Source organism: Aythya marila (assembly GCF_965140915.1).
Source record: "Aythya marila genome assembly, chromosome: 2".
Lineage (NCBI taxonomy): Eukaryota > Metazoa > Chordata > Aves > Anseriformes > Anatidae > Aythya > Aythya marila.
This window is the reverse complement of record NC_139043.1, coordinates 140,773,426-140,794,452: the sequence shown is the minus strand read 5'-3', so window position 1 is coordinate 140,794,452 and position 21,027 is coordinate 140,773,426. Positions and strand designations below refer to the sequence as shown.

General features: G+C 36.6%; 1 protein-coding gene across 3 annotated transcripts in view; it reads left to right on the top strand.

The window, feature by feature from the left end:
• Positions 1 to 21,027, top strand: part of CSMD3 (CUB and Sushi multiple domains 3) — a gene marked incomplete at both ends in the record, with an annotated part of 682,849 nt that overhangs the window by 214,361 nt on the left and 447,461 nt on the right. For all 3 annotated transcript variants that reach the window (XM_082754088.1, XM_082754087.1, XM_082754086.1), the window contains one exon: positions 9,493 to 9,605. In XM_082754088.1, the coding sequence (XP_082610214.1) occupies positions 9,493 to 9,605 (113 nt within the window). The remainder of the gene's footprint in view (positions 1 to 9,492; positions 9,606 to 21,027) is intronic.

Below are 21,027 nucleotides of genomic sequence, written 5' to 3'. Positions count from 1 at the left end.
CAGAGGGATCTGGATAGGCTGGATTGCTGGCCTGAGGTGAGTGGTGAGTGGGATGAGGCTTAACAAGGCCAAGTGCTGGGTCCTGCACCTTGGCCACAACAACCCCATGCAGTGCTATAGGCTTGGGGGAGAGTGGCTAGAAGACTGTGAAGAGGAAAAGGACTTGGGATTGTTGGTTGATCCTTGCCAGCAGTGTGCCCAGGTGGCCAAGCAGGCCAATGGCATCCTGGCCTGTATTAGAAATATCGTAGCCAGCAGGAGCAGGGAGGTGATCATCCCTGTACTCTGAGTACATCCCTGTACTCAGCTCTAGTGAGGCTACACCTTGAGTACTATGTTCAGTTTTGGGCCCTCACTACAAGAAGGACATTGAGGCCCTGGAACATGCCCAGAGAAATGCAACAAAACTTGTGACGAGTCTGGAGTGCAAGTCTTATGAGGAGCGGCTGAGGGAACTGGGATTGTTCAGTCTGGAGAAGAGGAGGCTCAGGGGAGACCTCATTGTACTTTACCCCTTCCTGAAGGGAGGTTCTGATGAGGAGGGGGTTGGCCTCTTCTCCCAGATAACTATTGATAGGACTCAAGGAAGTGGTCACAAGTTGTGCCAGGAGAGATTTAGATTAGATATCAGGAAAACCTTTTTCTCTTAGAATGGTCAGGCACTGGAACGGCCTGCCCAGGGAGGTGGTGGAGTCACTGTCCCTTGTGGTGTTCAAAAAGTGCCTGGATGAGGTGCTACGAGCTATGTTTTAATAGCTTAGTGGGTTGTACTGCTGATAGGAGAATGGTTGGATTAGATGGTCTTGTAGGTCCTTTCCAACCTTGTGATTCTATGATTTTATTTTGCTTGGTTCACTTTATTAATACTTGCCAGAAAGTCTCATGAACAATCTCCCTTTCCCTATTCATCGAGTAGACATGGAAATATAGTAATTCTCCATTCTTCCTAAAAAGCAAGTGGAGAAAATAACCAAAATATGAAATAATAAGATGTTGGCAACACTTTAAGACAGGAAAACTATGTAAACATGTCACTGATGTTTACATCATTCAGTTACTCAGTCTGATTTACTCAGAGAAGTAATCAGATACAAGTTGTATTCACTGAATCATAGAATGGTTGAGATTAGAAGGGACCTCTGGAGATCATCTAGTCCAACTGCCCTGCCAAGCAGGGTCATCTAGTGCACGCTGCACAGAATTGCACTGTATTGTGACTTCACAATATCTCTGGGCAACGTGTTCCAGTGCTCTGTCACCCTTATAGTTAAGAATTTTTTTCTCTTATTCTGCTAGAACTTCCCGTGGTTCAGTTTGTGGCCCTTAGAGATTTAATGTTCCTGAAACAGACGACATCCCACTGCTTTGCCGTAGTACATTCAGGAAAACAAATGCTGAGGCAACTTTTGGTGTCCACTTTAACATAATTTCTGGGCCACCAGGCTGTGTCCCTTTGGTGGAAGCCTCACTTTCAAGCCAGCTCAGTTTTCTCAATGGCACATTCAGACCCCTCTGTGTCTTGTTGGCTGCCCTGACCTTGGCTTGGTGTCCCCAGTTACACCAAGGAACTAGTCAACTTGACGCAGCTTTAACATTGTGTGCAGCCAAGGTGAAGTTAGTATGTATTTAGATTCTTTGATCTGCTCAGAATAAAAAGGAGTTCTAACCTCGATATCACTTTGTGTATGAAGTATTTAGTATATATATTATAGTGGGCAATATTGGTGGTAGAGGGATGGTTGGACTAGATGATCTTGGAGGCCTTTTCCAACCTTAATGATTCTGTGATTCTATGATTTTATTTGCATCACGTTTACGAATAATGACATCTTCAGAGTCTCTAACATCTCTATGAAAATTTGCAACTTAATACACTAGTCCTTCAGATGGTTGGGATAGCAACATTATCCAGCATTATTGTGTTTATTACTTGTGTCATAAACAACACATTAGTTGTATGATAGACTAAAAATTCAATGTAATGTGTTTGGAAGTCTTAGTGTTCATCCTACTTCCTTCTTTACCAGTTCAACAGATTAATTGGAAAATCTTTGTCCTAAGAACATTTGGATTTATAAACTGTAATCTACTTCTGATGGTTAAAAACAATATTTATTAATCTTGGCACTTTTCAACATTTCTTATCCATAGTACTACAAAATGTAATTTATCATGTATGTCATTTTTTATCATGTTAGATCTTTTTCAGTCCTTAATGACTGTGTAGTGGTTTCTCATGGACCTGCTTTGTAAGGCAGGTCCATGAAATTTGAAACTGAATTTTTTCCAGCATTGCAAAGGCATGACAGGACTTTCATATATTTCACCACTGACATTTGTAAAACAAATTCACATTTGTAAAACAAAGTCTTTTTTTTAAAAAAAAAAAAAACGTTTTCCAGGCATCATAATGAACTTGATAAAGTCTTAGCATTAATTATTTTTATCCCTTTAGCTGAATAAAATTAATTAATAGATTGTTAAAGGGCTTTCTGGAACGCTTTTTTTTTTTTCAAGTTGACAAAACGTAAAACTTTCTTTTCTTCCTCCCAAACATTGGCTTAAGTTTTCTTTGTTTTGTTTTATAATTCAGAAATAAGTGTTCATGGTGTTGTTTCTACCTAAAAAGCTTAATTTAGTGCTGAATAGTTCATGAGGTTAAGTTTGGAGAGTGGTAATTTACTACTGTTTTTGAGAAAAAACTTTTTGTCTCTCATTTGGCTTCAGTTCTGAGATATGTAAACAACAGTCAAATCTGCATCCAGCTTCAGGCTTGTCAGTGTCCTGATTCTTGATTAAATAAAATGTTTAGTCCTATTATAGACAGTTTTACAGGTGACTGGTGTTAGGAGAGAGGTCTTTCACTGACTTGTGCCTTTGTAACTACTTAAATACTTTTCTGCTGCATTTGTAACTTTTAAGCTGTTTTTATGGAGAAAAGTCTGCCTTCTCTCCTTAAAGATTGAATGGTTACTAGTTACTTTCTCCTCTGAAAGAGTTCTGTCATCCCTTACTCCTGGACATTGAATTACAGCAGTGCAGAAGATTAACTCAATTCCCTTCCTTCTTCTTGTTTTCTTTGTTTATATGTATGCTGTATCTCTAAGGTAGTCTTTATCTTCCTATATTGTTTCTTGCTTGCATTTTTCAAAGACTTAACAGTGAAACTTTACATATTTCAATAAAATAACACCATAGTTATCTCTCCATTTGGTCTGTTTTCTCAAGCCAGTCTGTCTGTCTAAATGGATAGTAAATTCCTGAATCATCTGGGGAATTAATGACTTGAGCGTACAGGATGTACACAAAAGAGAAGCCCTGATACCCACCTACAGCTTGAGTTTCATGCATACAATTCAAAGAAAATTTCTACTCACTTAAAAATTCTGCAGCTCCTACATCTTCTTCTGTAATGTAGATATACTAGTGTTAAATATATGCATAAATGCATATATTGCAATTGCATAAATGTAAGCTGCAATTAAATTTCTAGGAAATCCACAGTTCTGAAAATACTTGCTTTCATGTTACTTGAATATTTAAATTGGAAGTACTTTCACAAAAGTCCAATTTATAGACAATTATCCATCTAGTTGACCTATCCTGTTTTCCATTCAAAGACAGTTGGAAATATCTATTAGCATATACCATTTATTTGATATCTTTGACAAAATTAAAATATTGAGTTCTTGGTTTAAACAGAAAGATTTCATAAGAAATAGGAGGGATGGTTTTCTGTTTGACAATATATGTCACAGTGTCCTTGCACCAAAGTGATTTAGTATAATTTAGATGGAACATTTCTTGGGGGGGGGGGGGAAGGGTGGAGAGGTGAGGATAAAGAAGCCAGTACTCCAAGCAACTATGAAAGAGACATTCTCAATTATAATGACCGCCATTAAGACCCACAATTGGAAACATAAAGGACATTGATGGCCTAGCCATATAAAATCTTACTCACATAGTGTGTGACTAAAAGATTAATGGTTAAGTTGGTGTCTTAATCACAAAATCATTCAGGATCTTTCAAAACAAGCAATGTGTTATATATTAAATCAGTTTCAGCTTTGCTTCTTTGAAATTAACATAATTATTTCTAAACAGAGCTGAAAGAAATATTTTTTGCCCACAAAACTGTAAGACTAAAATCCTTTCCCCATTCTTCCAAAAGAATGGAAGCCTTCCAAGGCTTCTGCAAAAGGCCAGCACTTTTTCTGAAGTTCTGTGTATGAATTTGTTAAATCGGAGACCCACATCTTGGTCTTGCATCCACAAGTTACTTCTTACATCTACATTGTTATGGATTCTTATATAGAAATGTTCATTATGAATTTTTTTATAACAAGAGTTACCATTTTATGGGATCAAGTCAATCATGGAGGGCAAAGGAAAGGACGCTAGAAATCTTTGCAAGTGATTGTGAGTCATATACAAGTATAGCTAACTGTACTGGATATGGTACTTTTCTCTGAAATTTAGGAAAATACTGTAGGTGATGCAGTGTAGCTATGCTTGAAATGATATTTGTCACAGAAATAGGCTGGACCCCCAGTGAATTATGGTAATGGTGAACAGCTTTACGGTTTAAGAAGATAAACTGACATGAGTAAAGGGAAGTTATATGAGCAGAATAAACAACCATTTTCTGCCAGTTGTCATTACAAATTCTGTCAGCTTGCAAACCTGTTTTCTGGGAACAATCCCATAAAAATCACAAATTACAAAGATCAGATTTTAGGAACTGTGAATTTAGTTAGAATTCTGCCAACATAATTACATGCTTACTTAGAATCATCTTAAGCATAACCCATAGCTGTCAGGGATAAATGTATTAATAAATAATTGACTCCATAGACAAATTTAACTATATATTAGATATTTTAAAATTAAAACTACTGTTTTTGCATGAGCATATTCAATTAGGGTATAATTTTCCCATGCCTTGGACTATAAACTTCCAGTTTATTTTTCACATTTTTTTGATTACTAAGACAGAAACCTTGTTATAGGCAGAATACACTAGCCAAGAAGGTGTTAAGATGTGATGTACAGCTTTATTTTTGTTTCAGTTATTTAGTAAGACCTCTTTCAGTAATAATTTTATTCTCAAATATGTAATCAGTGAAATGTTGTTGCTTCTGTCTTGCAAAGCAGTTAGTTACAGGGGTGAGAATTTAAATGAAAGTGCTGTATTGTAATGTCTTGTATCATTAGGTAACTATTGTATGGAGAAATAACTGTACCAAAAAGGACAGTTAATTAAACCTCTGCCTTCCAAAAACCAAGCATGAAACTAAAGTATATGTCTTACATTTATAACAAAATTTTTGTAACAACTTAAGTCATTTTATGGCTTTTAGAAAGTGCTCACATACACAGTGATAATGAAGAAAGATTTCATGTTTCCTAATCTGAAGGTGTAGGCTTCTGGCTTTTATGCTGCATACGTGATATAGAACTGTTTTAAATTCAATCAGTACAAAGAAATGTTCAAATGCATTTTAATAACTAGCTAGAAAAACATACCATGTAATAAAGCTAACCAGAAAAGGAAATTCATCTGGTTTTATTCGTTTTCATGAAATTCTGGATACCAGTACTGAACATAACTTTATGGAATTTCAAGTGGTTCAGAAAAAAAAACAAACAACAAAATACATTTTGATACTTACTGGGCAGCAAGTAAGAAAAAAAAGCCAAATGATCAAGCAATTAGGAGGCCAACCTGGCAGCGAGGCTACAAAGTACCACCAGCCTAACCAGCAGCCAAAAGAGCTGTTTACTGGCCAATAAACAATATAAGCAGCCTGCTTCTTTGGCTTTAGTTAAAGGTTTCAAAATAAAATATTTCAGTAGAACATACTGATTGTCACAATCTAATATCACAAATACTAATTCAATACTAGTATTTTTAAAAAATAAAATGATATAGGAAGGTAGAATTCATTAATGCAAAAATGAGTCTTTCACCATGAACGCAAGCCAAGAAGAATGCTCTGCTTACACAAATGATTGGTGTAGGACTTCGGAGTTGGAATCTGTCTGACAGTCTGCATGCACCATTATGATCTAGATTCTTTGGGGAACTTGGCTGTCAAAAAGTCATAAACAATTTTGAAAGAGGGTTCAGAGTTCAAAAGTGGAAGATTGCTCTTTTTGTCATCTGCCTGCAGTCTAATCTTTACAGGCTAGAGTAAGTTTCATTTTCCTTATTGCTTGATCAAAACCTTAATCCTTTCTGCAGAATGATCATTTTGGAAATACAAATGGTAGAAAGTGCACATAAATTACACATGTATTTGTACAGAAACTGCCTCTTTCTATAGATGCTATCTTGTGTTGAGGATAATGAACTTAGGTGACATTTTGGATTTCCCCTTCCTTTATCCCTTTGCCTGAAACAAGGATTAAACTGATAGCCACAGTTTCCTGAAGAAGGGATGCAACTTCTTAATTAGCAATATATATATTTTAATATATATATATATTATATATATATATATATATGTTTTTTAATATATATATATATATTAAAAAACAACAAGAAAGGACAAAAATCAAAATAAATAAATAAATTATACAAACCAAGAGGCACCATAACTGGTATTTCTGATTATATTTTGCATACTTTGTTCTAGGAATAGTATTTCTGGCTTAAGCCTACCAGAGAAGTACACAGAATACCCAGGTCTTACATAGCAACTAGTATAAAACCATTGTTCCTTGGTTTTCTTCAGGTTCATGCAGAAATGACTGGCAATTCTATGGGGCAGAGGTGGGGGGGGGGGGGGAGAACACCAAAAAGAGGTATAAATACTTCTATAAATACTTGCTTATACACTCACCATGAATTTATCCACTAAACATATCCTTTTGCAATTTCATAGCACTATTTTTTTTCTTAAATTCTTTTTTAAACAATCATGCTTTTTTTTTTTTTTTTTTTTTTTTAAACAGGCATTAAGCTGGAAAAAAGTTAGATTCCATATGTTCCATATCTGAAATGATCTGAAATGATCACTTAGTGGGTTTCCATAGTATAAAAACATTCTAAAGCAAGTATTTTCAGGCCCTTAAATAACAAGTTGTGACAGCCAGACATTTTGTCAGATATGATAGTCCCTTAGGGAAAGAGGGCACTAACACAGTTTCGGAAATTTGGACAATGGTCTTAAAACAAATTCCATTTTCAGATAGCTTGGTTGTGAAAAGATGTAAGGAACACTACCACCTCCAAGTTGTTTTTCTTTCAAAATCTTCCTTACAAAACAATATCACCTACACAAGCTTATTAGACACTTTTAAGGGATACTTTTTATATTTCTTCACTTCTAAATTACTTGTTTCACTGTGAATACAGTTGACTTCAAATGTACCTTGATCATTGTCCATAACAATAACTAAACCAATTCAGAATCTGGAATTGAGTAATGGTAGAGCCAAGCAAATTCCTTAAGGCTGACCCCCAAAAGAAATTGGTTTTACCCTGAGAATGCAAGCAATTTCTTTCAGTGCTACAAAGGTCACTTTCCCATCCACCCCAGCACAGTTTTCAGCCAAGGCTGTAATAATACAGAGAAATCAGGACCACTTCCTCATCTAGAAACCATGTACACGCTAATGAAATAATGGTTGAATTAGTTTTTGTTAAAATTATCATTGTAGTCATCTAACTTTACTGCAAAGTTGTAAAAACCAGAGCTCAGAACTTTCAGATTCTTTCTTCCAGTTTTCTTTTTGTTGCTGGCTTGCTAGGTGATTGAAGTAGTTTCCTCCATGTGCATGATTTTCTCTGTCTGTAAAATGGAGATAAAAATACTGATAATGACATTATTGTACTTTGCAAAGCCACTTTAAAGGTTAGATGAAAAGTCCTCTGTAAAAGCAAGAAATTACTAAAACTAAATCTCACTAGTAGATTGCCTGAATAGCTTTGTGACCTGTTTCATTATAGAATTTTTTAAACATAGAAGGGGAATCCACAATGTGTGAATGTAAAATGGCTCGCATTTATTTCTAACTACAGCAAGAACTCTGTTTAGAAATAAAAGGGAAGGACCTAGGTGGGTATGTAGATATCCTGAAGATGTGATTTTTCTTTCTGCTTTAGTAAGAAAAATATATTGGATTACTGATTTGAAGGATTTTTTATCAAAAGCTTATTCACCTTTTGACATTCACTTCATCTATTAAAAGCAAAACAACAAAACAAAACAAACAACAACAAAGCAAACAAACAAATTTACCTCTAATTCAGACCTTCATAATGAGCATGTCAAGATGAAAGGCTACAGTAATTGGAACAATGTCCTAACAATAAAAACAGAAAAGCAAGAAAAACTACAACAAAAAATAGGTTCTATACAGGGCCTGACTTCTTTTGAGTTAATTTTCTTCATGGCAGTCTATATGGTTCTGTAGCTTGGGTCTGTGACGAAAACAGAGTTGCTAACACCCCAGTGTTCTGGCTGTTACTGAGCAGTGCCTGCACGACGTCAAGGCTTTCTCTTTTTATCTCTCCGCTGCCACAGTGAGTAGGCTGTGGAAAGGCAAGGTGCTGGAAGGATACAAAAGCTGAAGAGGGGACCCAAACTGATCTTAGGGATATTCCATCCATACAACATCGTGGTCAGCAATAAAAACTGAGGAGAGGGGGCTTTGAGGGCAGGTAGATACTGTTTGAAGACTGGCTAGGTCTTGTCTGTGGGAAGAGCAGAGTGATTGCTTTTGTATCATTGGATTCCCCCCCACCCCCTGGTTTGAGTTATTAAGCTGTTTTTTTAAGCTGTATTTATCTCAACTTGATGAGTTTTCTAGATTTCACCCTTCCTGTTCTCTCCCCTGTCCTGCTGTAAGGGGAGGGGGACCAAACGAGCAGCTGTGTGGTGTTTGGCTGATGGATGGGGTCAATCCACCACAATTCTCTTCTCTTCTAATAACTGGTTTGCATATTCACTGAAGCCACAGAGTGACAGTTACTTCTGTTTTCCCTGAATTTAGAGAAGTATTAACCTTTGAAAAATGCGTCTGTTTTACAGTTTTCAGTGGTCTGCATGATTTAAGCTCTCCTGTGCCGTATCTTGAACATGAAAGTCACAGGGTGCAATACCTTTCCTGCTGCCCAGAGCAGTGTTCTGCCTAACTTGTCCACTGACCTAGATAGACGCAAAATCTTTCTAGCCTGAGCGTTATGATAATGCTGTGCCTGATCAGTAGCGTGACTGTACGGTTTCCAGATTAGCGCTGATTTGTATCCCATCACTTTGTCATGCAGAGTGGACAATGTTGTCTGTTCACACTTGTCATAACATATTATTCAAGGATATATAAAGTCTCACTCACCAGCATTATGAATTGCATGTGTGTTTAAAAAAGAAAAAAAGATTCCATACAAGATCTTTGTCAGAGGTTTATAAAAATGTACTGATCTTCAGCCTTGATATTTTTTTATTTTATTTTATCTTTTATTAATATTTTTTTATTTTGATTTAGGCTCTCTGGCATGAATATACCTCCTCCAGTTATCAGCAACAAAAATTGGCTCAGACTACATTTTGTAACAGACAGCAATCATCGATACCGTGGATTTAGTGCTCACTACCAAGGTACATTTATATAAATACATTTATTTTGTTGTTGTTGTTGTTGTTTTTATTAAAAAAAAAAAAAAAAAAAAAAGCTTGAAGTCATGGGGGAAATGGGAAGATCTATTTTACATTTAGAGAAAAAAATCCCTATAAAGGTGTAGTTTGTATTTACATGAATGATAAAGTCAGCTGCGTGACATACCAAATTACAGTATATTCGAGTATGAGTCGTGTGTATAAGTATAGTTTATAAATATAACATTACAGCAGGTATCTATTTCACTCTCCCCTGTGCAGTACTTAGCTTTTAAAATGGTCCTGGTTTCTGAAAGAGATTGCAAAACACATGCAGAAATAATGTTTTTTATTATTAAAATATGCGTTTGCCTCTATGGTCTTGTAAATCATGTTTGTAAAACAGTGAGTAAGTTTCTATTTACAAATGTGGCATTTCATCACTATTATCTCGTACTACCTATTTATGAATGCATTGTGCTATTAAGGGTTCAATTAACCTGTAAGATTCTTATCCACTGTTTTTATGAACAGGCATTATTTTGAATAAGAGTGAAAACATTTGAAGCATTAACTTGGGAGTATCGCCATTTGGAGCAAGATCATTATCATGATGAAGTGCTGATAAAAACTGTGCTTCATTAGTGTATTGTAATACTGTCTACTTTTTCACAAACATTACTGTAAATAATATCTTTCAGTATCTATGGTCTACCAGTGGATCTTCAATGAACAGTAGCTCTTTTTGGGCTCTTTTGCATTTCCGTTTATCTGTTGAAAAAAAAAAATCATAGCACTCCTATTTATGAGACTTAGTTCAGGAATTTCTTTTACATTTCTCCATTCTAATTCAGCATAGGAAATATTAGCTACATAAATGTTTGCAGAATCTGGTAAAATTAATCAACTAATATAAAAATTACAGCTAACAATTTTTTTTTTTCACGTAACTTATCCTATAACTTTTTAGTACTGTGTGCTTGCCTCAAATAATACATTCTATACAAGAACACAGTAGAATTTGATTACTAATTAGGCAAATATGTTTACCTGTATTTAGACTCTGTTAGATTTTGTAATGTGTACCATAAGTGACTTCAGTGAAAAGGAGCCTACTTACTGTAGGCAAAGCTTCTGTAACTCTTATAAAAAGGCACTGACATCTTTTTCATGGCATCCTTCATACCCAATACAATAAACCACGTACTTTACTGGAAGATATCTAGCTTATGGTACTGTTGAAAACAAGTAGAAATTTTGTGTTGGATCCTACTCAACAATTGAGAAACAATGTGATAACTATTTTGGCAGATTGTAATTTGCATTGAGCAGATGTTCATTTTTGAATTATCAAGAACAAACTAAATCTAGGATGGCACGCTCACATTCCTGCCAGAAGTGTTTTTCAGAAAAAAACAGAAGTGCTAGCTTAAGGAGAATAGACTTTTGTCTAGTTTTTGGCAAGTCACATAAAATACTTTAATGGTCAGGTTTCAGAAATTTGAATATGCTGTGTAACTGCAGTTTCTCTTCACCACCTAATATGCCTAAATTTGTAGTGATTATGTTATAGAATTCTTATTATTGTTTTGCTCATTTAATTTTTAATGATGTACTTCTGAATGTATATTAAAGTGTACTCTATACTTAGTTGTGAAAGGCTGTGGTATAAAGAAATTAAGAAAATATCTTTTACAGCTTTTTGAAAGAAACTGATATATGGACAGTAATTTCAGCACACAAAAGCATTAAATGTTCATACTCAAGCAGATATGATCATTACAAGTTGAACTTGACAGTAGAAAATGAAATATGTAAGGTCAGGTAATAGAGATGAGTAGTCTCTGAGATGATGTAGACTGTAGGAGAGTGTAAGGAAAGGAAGTAAACATACTAAAAATATTTCATAAGTTTAGAAATCAAGAATGTATACAAAATTTATTTATTTTTAAGAAGAAAAGCCTTTATTTTATCAGAGTCAACTTTAAGCCCTTTTGTAAAGACAATTTTCAATCACTAATTTCACTGGTATATTGACACAAGTTGTCACAAAAGAAGATGATTAATAAAATCAAAAACAGTTATTCCAAAGGGCAGTGTGATACAGATAGATGAGAAAGATTTTCTTATCAGGAGTTTATTTCCACTTCACTTTTGAGAACATATCTGATAATACTCTCAATATATTACATTTTTACCTTATTCTTTTTTTTTAATGCTGTAATAACTTCATTGCAAAAGCACACTCTTTCACCTGCTTAGTTAAGATGAATATTAATTTAACTTTTTCTGGCTTCCTTCTGTAACTAGAATTAGTAATTTCTTATCACTTCATCTACTTTAGCTTTCTTTATTGCATTTTTCTCTCTTTCTAAGGAAAAATTTCAAATTCTGAGCTTCAGAATACTACATAATTGTCTTATTTCATCACTGCTTGGCACTTCAACACTCACCTAATCACTCCCTTGGCTAGCTGTTGTTTGCAGAACTGCGTATTTTGTGCTAATATATTTGTGAGGTGGGTTGACCCTGACTGACAGCAAAGCACCCACAAAGCCACTTGCTCACTTCTCTCTTGCCCTGCTTTGGGATAAGGCAGAAAATAGGGAGAATACAATCCAGAAAACATGTGGGTTGAAACAAAGATAAGGAATATCATTTATCAATTACCATCATGGTCAAAACAGACTTGACTTGGGGAATTTGACTTCAGAATATTTAGTTACTGGCTTGGGTGTTAGGAAACAAAGATGCATTGAAATAGCTAGAGAAAACACTTCTCCTCCTTTTGCAGGCTTATCTTTGCTCCAGACACCTCTCATTTGAGAGTCATCATGCAGCACTTGCAGGGGAAGCAGGCGATCAGGCCCAGTCAGCATGGCTTTATGAAAGGCAGGTCATGCCTGACGAACCTGATCTCCTTCTATGACAGAGTGACGTGCTGGGTGGATGAGGGAAAGGCTGTGGATGTGGTCTACCTTGACTTCAGCAAGGCTTTTGACACCGTCTCCCACAGCATTCTCCTCAAGAAACTGGCTGCTCTTGGCTTGGACTGGCGCACGCTTCGTTGGGTTAGAAACTGGCTGGATAGCCGGGCCCAAAGAGTCGTGGTGAATGGAGTCAAGTCCAGTTGGAGGCCAGTCACTAGTGGCGTCCCCCAGGGCTCGGTGCTGGGGCCGGTCCTCTTTAATATCTTCATCGATGACCTGGACGAGGGCATCGAGTGCACCCTCAGTAAGTTCGCAGATGACACCAAGTTAGGTGCGTGTGTCGATCTGCTTGAGGGTAGGAAGGCTCTGCAGGAGGATCTGGATAGGCTGCACCGATGGGCTGAGGTCAACTGCATGAAGTTCAACAAGGCCAAGTGCCGGGTCCTGCACCTGGGGCACAATAACCCCAAGCAGAGCTACAGGCTGGGAGAGGAATGGTTGGAGAGCTGCCAGGCAGAGAAGGACCTGGGAGTGATGGTGGATAGTCGGCTGAATATGAGCCAGCAGTGCGCTCAGGTGGCCAAGAAGGCCAACGGCATCCTGGCTTGTATCAGGAACAGTGTGACCAGCAGGGCTAGGGAGGTGATTGTCCCCCTGTACTCAGCTCTGGTGAGGCCGCACCTCGAGTACTGTGTTCAGTTTTGGGCCCCTCGCTACAAGAAGGACATGGAGGTGCTTGAGCGGGTGCAGAGAAGGGCAACGAAGCTGGTGAGGGGCCTGGAGAACAAGTCCTACGAGGAGCGGCTGAGGGAGCTGGGCTTGTTCAGCCTGGAGAAGAGGAGGCTCAGGGGCGACCTTATCGCTCTCTATGGGTACCTCAAGGGAGGCTGTAGCAAGGTGGGGGTTGGCCTGTTCTCCCACGTGCCTGGTGACAGGACGAGGGGGAATGGGCTTAAGTTGAGCCAGGGGAGTTTTAGGTTAGATGTTAGGAAGAACTTCTTCACTGAAAGGGTTGTGAGGCACTGGAACAGGCTGCCCAGGGAAGTGGTGGAGTCACCATCCCTGGAGGTCTTTAAAAGACGTTTAGATGTAGAGCTTAGGGAAATGGTTTAGTGGGGACTGTTAGCGTTAGGTCAGAGGTTGGACTCGATGATCTTGAGGTCTCTTCCAACCTAGTGTCCTGGTTTCAGTTAGAACAGAATTAATTTTCTTCCTAGTAGCTGGTGGAATGCTGTGTTTTGGCTTAGGATGAGAAGAGTGCTGATAACACCCCGATGTTTTAATTGTTGCAGAGCAGTGCTTATACCAAGCCAAGGACATCTCAGCCTTTTGCTCTGTCCTGCCAACAGGCAGGCTGGGGGTGCAGTAAGAGCTGGGAGGGGACAGACCCAGGACAGGTGACCCAAACTAGCCAAAGGGGTATTCCATACCATCTGACGTCATGCTAAACAATATATAGGGGTGGCTAGCCGGGGGAAGGGGTCCGGACTGCTCGGGGTTAGGCTGGGCAGCGGGTGGTGAGCAATTGCATTGTGCATCACTTGTTTGTACATATTATTATTACTTTCCTATTATCACCATTGTAACATTATTGTTATTATTATTTTGTTATTATTATTTTCCTGTCTTATTAAACTGTCTTTATCTCAACTCACGGGCTTCACTTTCCATTTCTCTCCCCCGTCCCAGAGAGGGAGGGGGGAGGGTGAGCGAACGGCTGCGTGGTATTTAGCTGCCAGCCGGGTTAAACCATGACACCTAGAAAATTCTGTGATTCTGTGATTCTGTGATTCCTCTTCCTCATATCTACACATTACATACACCTAAGTCTATTCTAAGAGTTGATAGGCACTGTTGATGGTTGGAGCCAGAGCATAGGAGTTTGTTTCTGCTTCTCCTCCTTTCTCACTTTTTTCTTCTGACATGCATTCCTTTTTACTCATTTCCTCTCTCTGGGTAAACAGCTGGCTACAGTCTCTTTAGGGAAGTACATGCTCAACATAGGTTATCCATGGGATACAGTGATACATGGGATACCCCTTTGGGGTATTACCATTCTGCAACAGAGCACTTCCTCTTTCTCTAGTCTTGTTCTTTTATATCAGTGCTTACCCCTTTTTCTTCAATATGCTTTCACACAGGTACAACAAATTCCCCCTGAAGGGCTCAGATGTGTCTTGTTGTGGGTCTACTGCAGAGCCAGCTGGAACTAGCTGTGACCTGCATGGGGCAGCCCCTGACTTTCTGTCATAAAAGTAAAAAATGTAACCCCCCTGCTGCCAAAACTTTGCCATTTATATCCAATACAATCTGCAAAAACTTGTTAGTTATTTTATTAAAATGAAACAAAATAAACCAGGTTATATGATCACTGTTACACAAAATATGAAATACCGGAATCTTATTTCATTCCATGCTCATAAATTTATTTATTTTTTAAATGGTTTTTTTTTGTTGTTGTTGGTATTTTTTTTTGTTTCTTTTTCACAAGGTAGCCTCATGCAGTGTAGCTTCAGTGTAACATCTCAAGCTACTGTGACCTAACCATTCAAAAGAAGAATAACAATGTTGCTATACAAATCCTTAAAAATAAGGTGCATATCCAAAAATCTAGGGAAATTACATAATATGTCCTAAACAACCTTTTAATTTCATTAATTGTAATTTTCTTAATTTTCTGTTTAAGGCTTCAGTCTTGCAAACACCTGTGAAAATGTATAATTTGGCTTATCCAGAACAAATTAAATTTACTGAGGTATACGAAACTAAGGGAAACTGTCAGCTTCATGCGAGTACACGGTCATGCATGTTATGTGCATTAATTCCTTTTAATAGGTATTTTCATTCATGAAAGGTAGTGAATTATACGTTTCTTAACAGATATTTGCAAATGATAATCAAAGTGATATATGTTAATTAGAAAAGAATCAAAATGATTTCTCCCTCCACCCTATCCAGGTTGTAGTGTCATAACCAAGACACACTTGTTCTTTTTCATCACGTTTCCGCATTTCTTTCTATTCACTGAAGGTTTTTCATCTTGGTGTTTTCTATCCTTACTGCTTTGTTAAAACTCCTTTTGAGTTAGAAATTGTTTACTGAACTACAGCCAAAGCCTTTTGGATCTTCCTGAAGCTGCTGCTGCAATGTCTCTCAGCACTGGTAATCCTCTTTTGCTGTTTTTAAAATTAGTTGTTCTTTTTTACTCCGTCCATTCACTGTTCCTATAAAATTTCCTTGTGCTTGCTACTTTCTGTTGGCTAGTTTTTGCACCCCATCACTTATGCATGAATCCATAATGCTATCCAAGTGGACAGAAGGGATTAAGGTAGCTTCACAGCTTCTAGTCTTATAGATGGGAGTACACAGTCTTCAATATTCTTTATGTCAAGCATACCTTGATTCTGAAAGGGCTTTTGGAAAAGAATTCTCCATTTTCTAATAGCTAAACATTAAGACTGTAACTTTGCTTTCTTTTGAGATCCAGCATCCTCTCTTTCTTTCTCATCCTTTTTAAAGCTTTGGAAGGTTCCAGTGGTAGCCCTGTACTTGCTGTTCAGCTCACTTGTGAAATCAACTTCCTAACTACTTAGGCTTTCTCCACCCTTTCTCGTGTGTAGTAATTCAGTTGCACTGTTTAGGCCATACACAAAATAATACTCAAGAACAAAATAGTATCAGATATGTCAGTTGAGTACACTAATATACAATACACAGTAATCATGTCTGCCTTCTATTAAGAATCTTTGCTTATAGGAAAATACAGATGAAGGGATGAAACATATCCATAAGCTTTTCAGAATAGGATAAAATTTAGCTGTCATTCTCATGTGTGAAAAGCATCCAAATGGTTACTCTGCCTAAAACTTGACAGTGAGCTAAGTGTAGCTGAATAAGGTGAATGCCAGCACTTTCAATGTGTCCAGTATGGAGAAAACTGACACTCAACCTTTCACTGTTTGATATTCTGTTGTTCTTTTTTCTTTATGTTATTTTGCATACGAATAGAAATCTGTCTTCATTCAGAAATGATTTATGGAGCTAGACTTTTTGTTTGTTTTGCTTTGAGAGATAATTTGAAGCAATTGGCAGCCAAGTAAAAAACTTCTTACTCCAAAGTAAATACTACTGATCTGCCTCAGAATATTTTGGCTAGAATTGCCAGAAGGGGAAAACCATCTTTATCACTTTTTTTCAGAAACTCCAACAACTTAAATGCAATTTGTCTTTACTTATCTCAAAACCTGTTGCAACTAACAGTACACAATACTTCTGCTGGAAGACTCAGCAGTTATGACAAGGTTGTAGGTGAGATCCAGCTTCAAGAAGTCTACATCAAAATGTAGATACCTCTGTTTTGTCATCTGTAGGTTTTCTCTAAATACCTACTAAATCTGGACACAATTCATCCGTCCACAGATACACGTGCACTGACATATGAGATAGGGTATCTAAGGTATCTTTATGGTGCTGACAGAAGTGCATGTGCTTTTCTGGCATTTGGAGATGAAGCAAGATATTATAAAAGCAGTGTGTTATGAAGTATCAAAATTGGACCAAAATTTGGACCAAACTACATATAGGAAGATTTAAGGAAGATTAACCCCCACGCTTTGGGAAGGTCAACCTACTGCTGGTACAGGTTGCAGTTACACAGATGACCATATGGGAGGGGGTGGGTAGAGATGCTCTAGAGTAAACGACACATCTGCATAGTATTAGCAAATTAGAATTTACAGGAGACCATACCCTTCTGTACAGGAACTAGAAGAAGTCAAAGAACACGTAAAATGGCAACTAACAGCATTTAGGCAGGTATTATATGCAGTGCAAGGATTGTTCTTTGAGATGGATTAAAATGCTGTATTTTACTGACTACATTGATTAATTTCTGTTGATTATAATATGAGTTTGTACACCTAGGACACGTCCAGACACACAAATATAGGTGTCTTAATCTTGGATGGGATTTCACATGAAGTGAAGTTTAATATCAGCACATTCATGGGATCTTGAGATTCCCTGAGAGAAATTAAAGTGCTGCATCACTTGAGTTACAGCCATAGAAGTGGTTGTAATATAAAATAGAAGGTGGTATAAAGAAGTTGCTTGTTGCATTGTTAATTTATTTGGCAGATAAGCTTTTCGTTTGTTTGGTGATTGCTTTTTTTGTTGTTGTTGTGGTGTTGGGTTTTTTTGTTTGTTTATTTGTTTTTAATGACAGACATCTAATTCTCAGTGTTGTAGATTCATAGCCCTTTATAGACCCTGAAGTCCTGTTGTCAAAATACAGCCCAGATAGCTACCTGATTTAGCAGTAGACAGAAAAAAGGAATCTTCTTTTCATAGAAGGAAACTTATCATCAGATTTTTTTTCCCCTAGGCATAAGAACTTAAATTTCATATATTGTCCCAGAAGTAAATGTTTGCAGCAGAGTTTCATACTCATGGGTCTGTTAGCCTTGCTTCATCTTGCTTCATCTTACTTTCTGAGCAGATGATTTTTCACCTTTGCATTCTTGAGATGTCTTTTATGCACAGCTATTCATCGACACAATGACAGTGCATAGAATGACATTGTTTTTTCTGTAATCAAGTCAGAGGAGAAATATTTCTCTATTTCATTTCCCTCCCCTTTTAAAATGTATTTTTAGAATTCTCACATTTATAGGTTTTAATAAAATTATTGTTGAATGTTAACTTAGTTCTGTTACTGCATATGGAACTGGAAGGATCCATTTCTAAAGTTTCACTTCAGTGTTTTCTACTTCAAATAAGAACACAAGTCTTAAATAAATAAATAAATAAATAAATAAGAGCTAAGTTTGAAATTGAAAATTTCAAATGCATGCTAATGTTTAAATTGATGGACTGTATTTTCACTCTGGAATTAATGTTGTGATATAGTATAGAGTCCTTCCTAATTTTTTTGATGATTTAATAGGTGTGTCTTCTTAATTTTACATATTCTTAAAAAAAAAAACAAAAAACACAACATTAGTATTTTAGTTGCATTCAAATGTTTTAATGTGTTTAATATTCTACACATGCTCATTGTTTACAAAAGAGAGAGACTATGTTTTATGTACCACTGGCTTTAAGTAATTTCAAGTCCTTTGTAGAAGAGGAAAAAATGTACTGAATTATTCTTGACTTCAAGTTAGCTAAGATACTTCATTTTGATAAGGTCAAAACAGTAATACATTAATCTGAATATCTGCTTCATGACCACCAATCACTGTAACATACTGCACTGATAATCTGTTCATTTCAGGATAAAACAGGGAAAAAGGTGGGATAAAGCACTGCTATACAGTCAGAATATCTATTGGTACAGAAACTGTTGGAACACTCTGTTTCCCCTTTGAAAATGGTGACATTCAAATGTTCCTATAATATGCTTGGGCTTTTTCAGGAAGTGACTTAATTTTCGTGTGGAAAATTTATTTATTTTTTCTTAGATAATTAAAAGCGATAAGCCATTTGAGTTAATTTTTGAATGCTTTTGACCACTATGTAGTTTAGTGGGAACATAAACAAACCTTAAATAGTCTAATTTTGGAAAACAGATTTTAAGTGTTAGAATGAATACTGTCAGTTACATCAGATAGAAGTATTTCTGCTGGATGATTTCCCCTTCCCCCACACCTCACTCCTTTTTTTTTTTCCCTGCCTAACATTCTCTTCTTATTTAATTTTAGGAGGTCATTTTCCATTTTCAGGATCTTTTCTGTGGTTTTAGGGGACATCCAAGTACAGAGTGAGATAATTTTGATAATAGCCAGATGTAGAGAACTAGATAATGAAATAACCGAATGTGGGATTTTTTGGTGTCTTGCCTCATATTTAAGTTTGTCATATACTTTCTAACCAGACTGTGTACCCTATGGTGCAGAACTACCCTTTCTCTCTGTATCTATTTCTTTTCTTCAGACAGCTTGTTTGTTGCTTAGTTGTTTGAGAGCACTTGAACTTTTGTTGTGCTTTTGTACTTTAAAGATAGATGCAGTAGTTTTTATAGTTTATTGTATGAACAGAACTGTGTTGAAACATAAAATATGTGAAATATAATTGCTTTGTTCTTTTGAATGTTTCCCCTGCATTATTTTTGAAGACTCTAATCACATCATATGCATGAAGACTGAGTATTAGCCAAAATTAGTATTAGTTTCCTGCCTAAAGATAAGAAAGCTACTATTTTTCCAGTGGAGAAATTAGATTCAAAATTCTGTTCTGCAGTATGAAAATGGAAATGAACCATGCAATATGGTGCGTCAGAAGTTATTTCTTACTGTTAAATAAGATACTACTTTTTTTACTTATTCACAGTATAGGTGAGGGTGATGATGTTTGGCTTTACTCTTCAAAGCTAACATTATCTCATTACAGAAGTAAAAACATGTGCAAAGTATCCTCCAAACGCCTTGGTAAATAAGATTTTATATCCTCAAATCTATTGAATGATAAGTCTAGCTTTTAATAACTTCTACTCTAAATAAGGAATGTGAGAGTATTCTGAACTACCTTTTCAGTTTCCAGCTACACTACTTCCACTTTGGTTCCACTCAGTGGATCTTTTTATATGTTAATAATGGGTACTCTATTTATGTACTGTATTAGTAGCATTACCTTAAAGATGAAAATTTAACTTCCCCCCCCCATTCACAAACAACTGGAATTTAATAAACACGTATACTGTCACAGAATGTGTACACGAGAAAGGTGTCCTTTCACCTTGTGTTATCATTTCTAAAGTCTCTCATATTCCTCTAAATCCTTTGCATTCATTTCCATTGCTATCTCACTTAAATGTGACTCATCTCCCTTTTCATCATTCTTACCTTCAATCTCTTCTTAGCAGTTTGGCCAGAAAGTTGGCAAAGATACTTCTGCCATGCTTTGTGAGGGGCACCTTCATTGCCTCAAGAAACAGCAAACTATCATCACTATACCTAGGCAGAGGTTCATTTTAACAAGCAGCATGTGAGACACTTGTACCAGTTTCCTAAATCATCATGACATTGATTGTCTTTGTGTGACTGGGATCTTAGAGTTACATAGTCTTCCTGGTACATTTCTGAGGAATTCAAAGACCTTAGCTTGTGCTAGTTCTTTGTAACTTTCTTAGCATAGCAAGCACTGAAAAAATAATCTTAACTTGCAAGTAAAATGGTGGTCTCTGTTGATCATTACTATTTTCAGTAATATCGTCAAGCTCTTCTATTCTAAGATAGTCGAAGTGCACCACACAGTTCTAAGGTTAGAGTGCCTGAAAAAGCTAGCTAAATGTTAGAAAGGAATGGAGGACAAAACAGAAAATACACCACTGTATAAATCAATCTGTACTTTGACTCCTGTTGGTGCTGTGGTCTATGCATTTCAGAAAAAAATCAGATTTTTTTTTTTTTTAATAAAAATTCAGAAACAAAACCAAACGTTTATGTTAAAGAAACAACATTTAAACCTATGCTGTCTGGTTAAAGAGAGTATCAGTT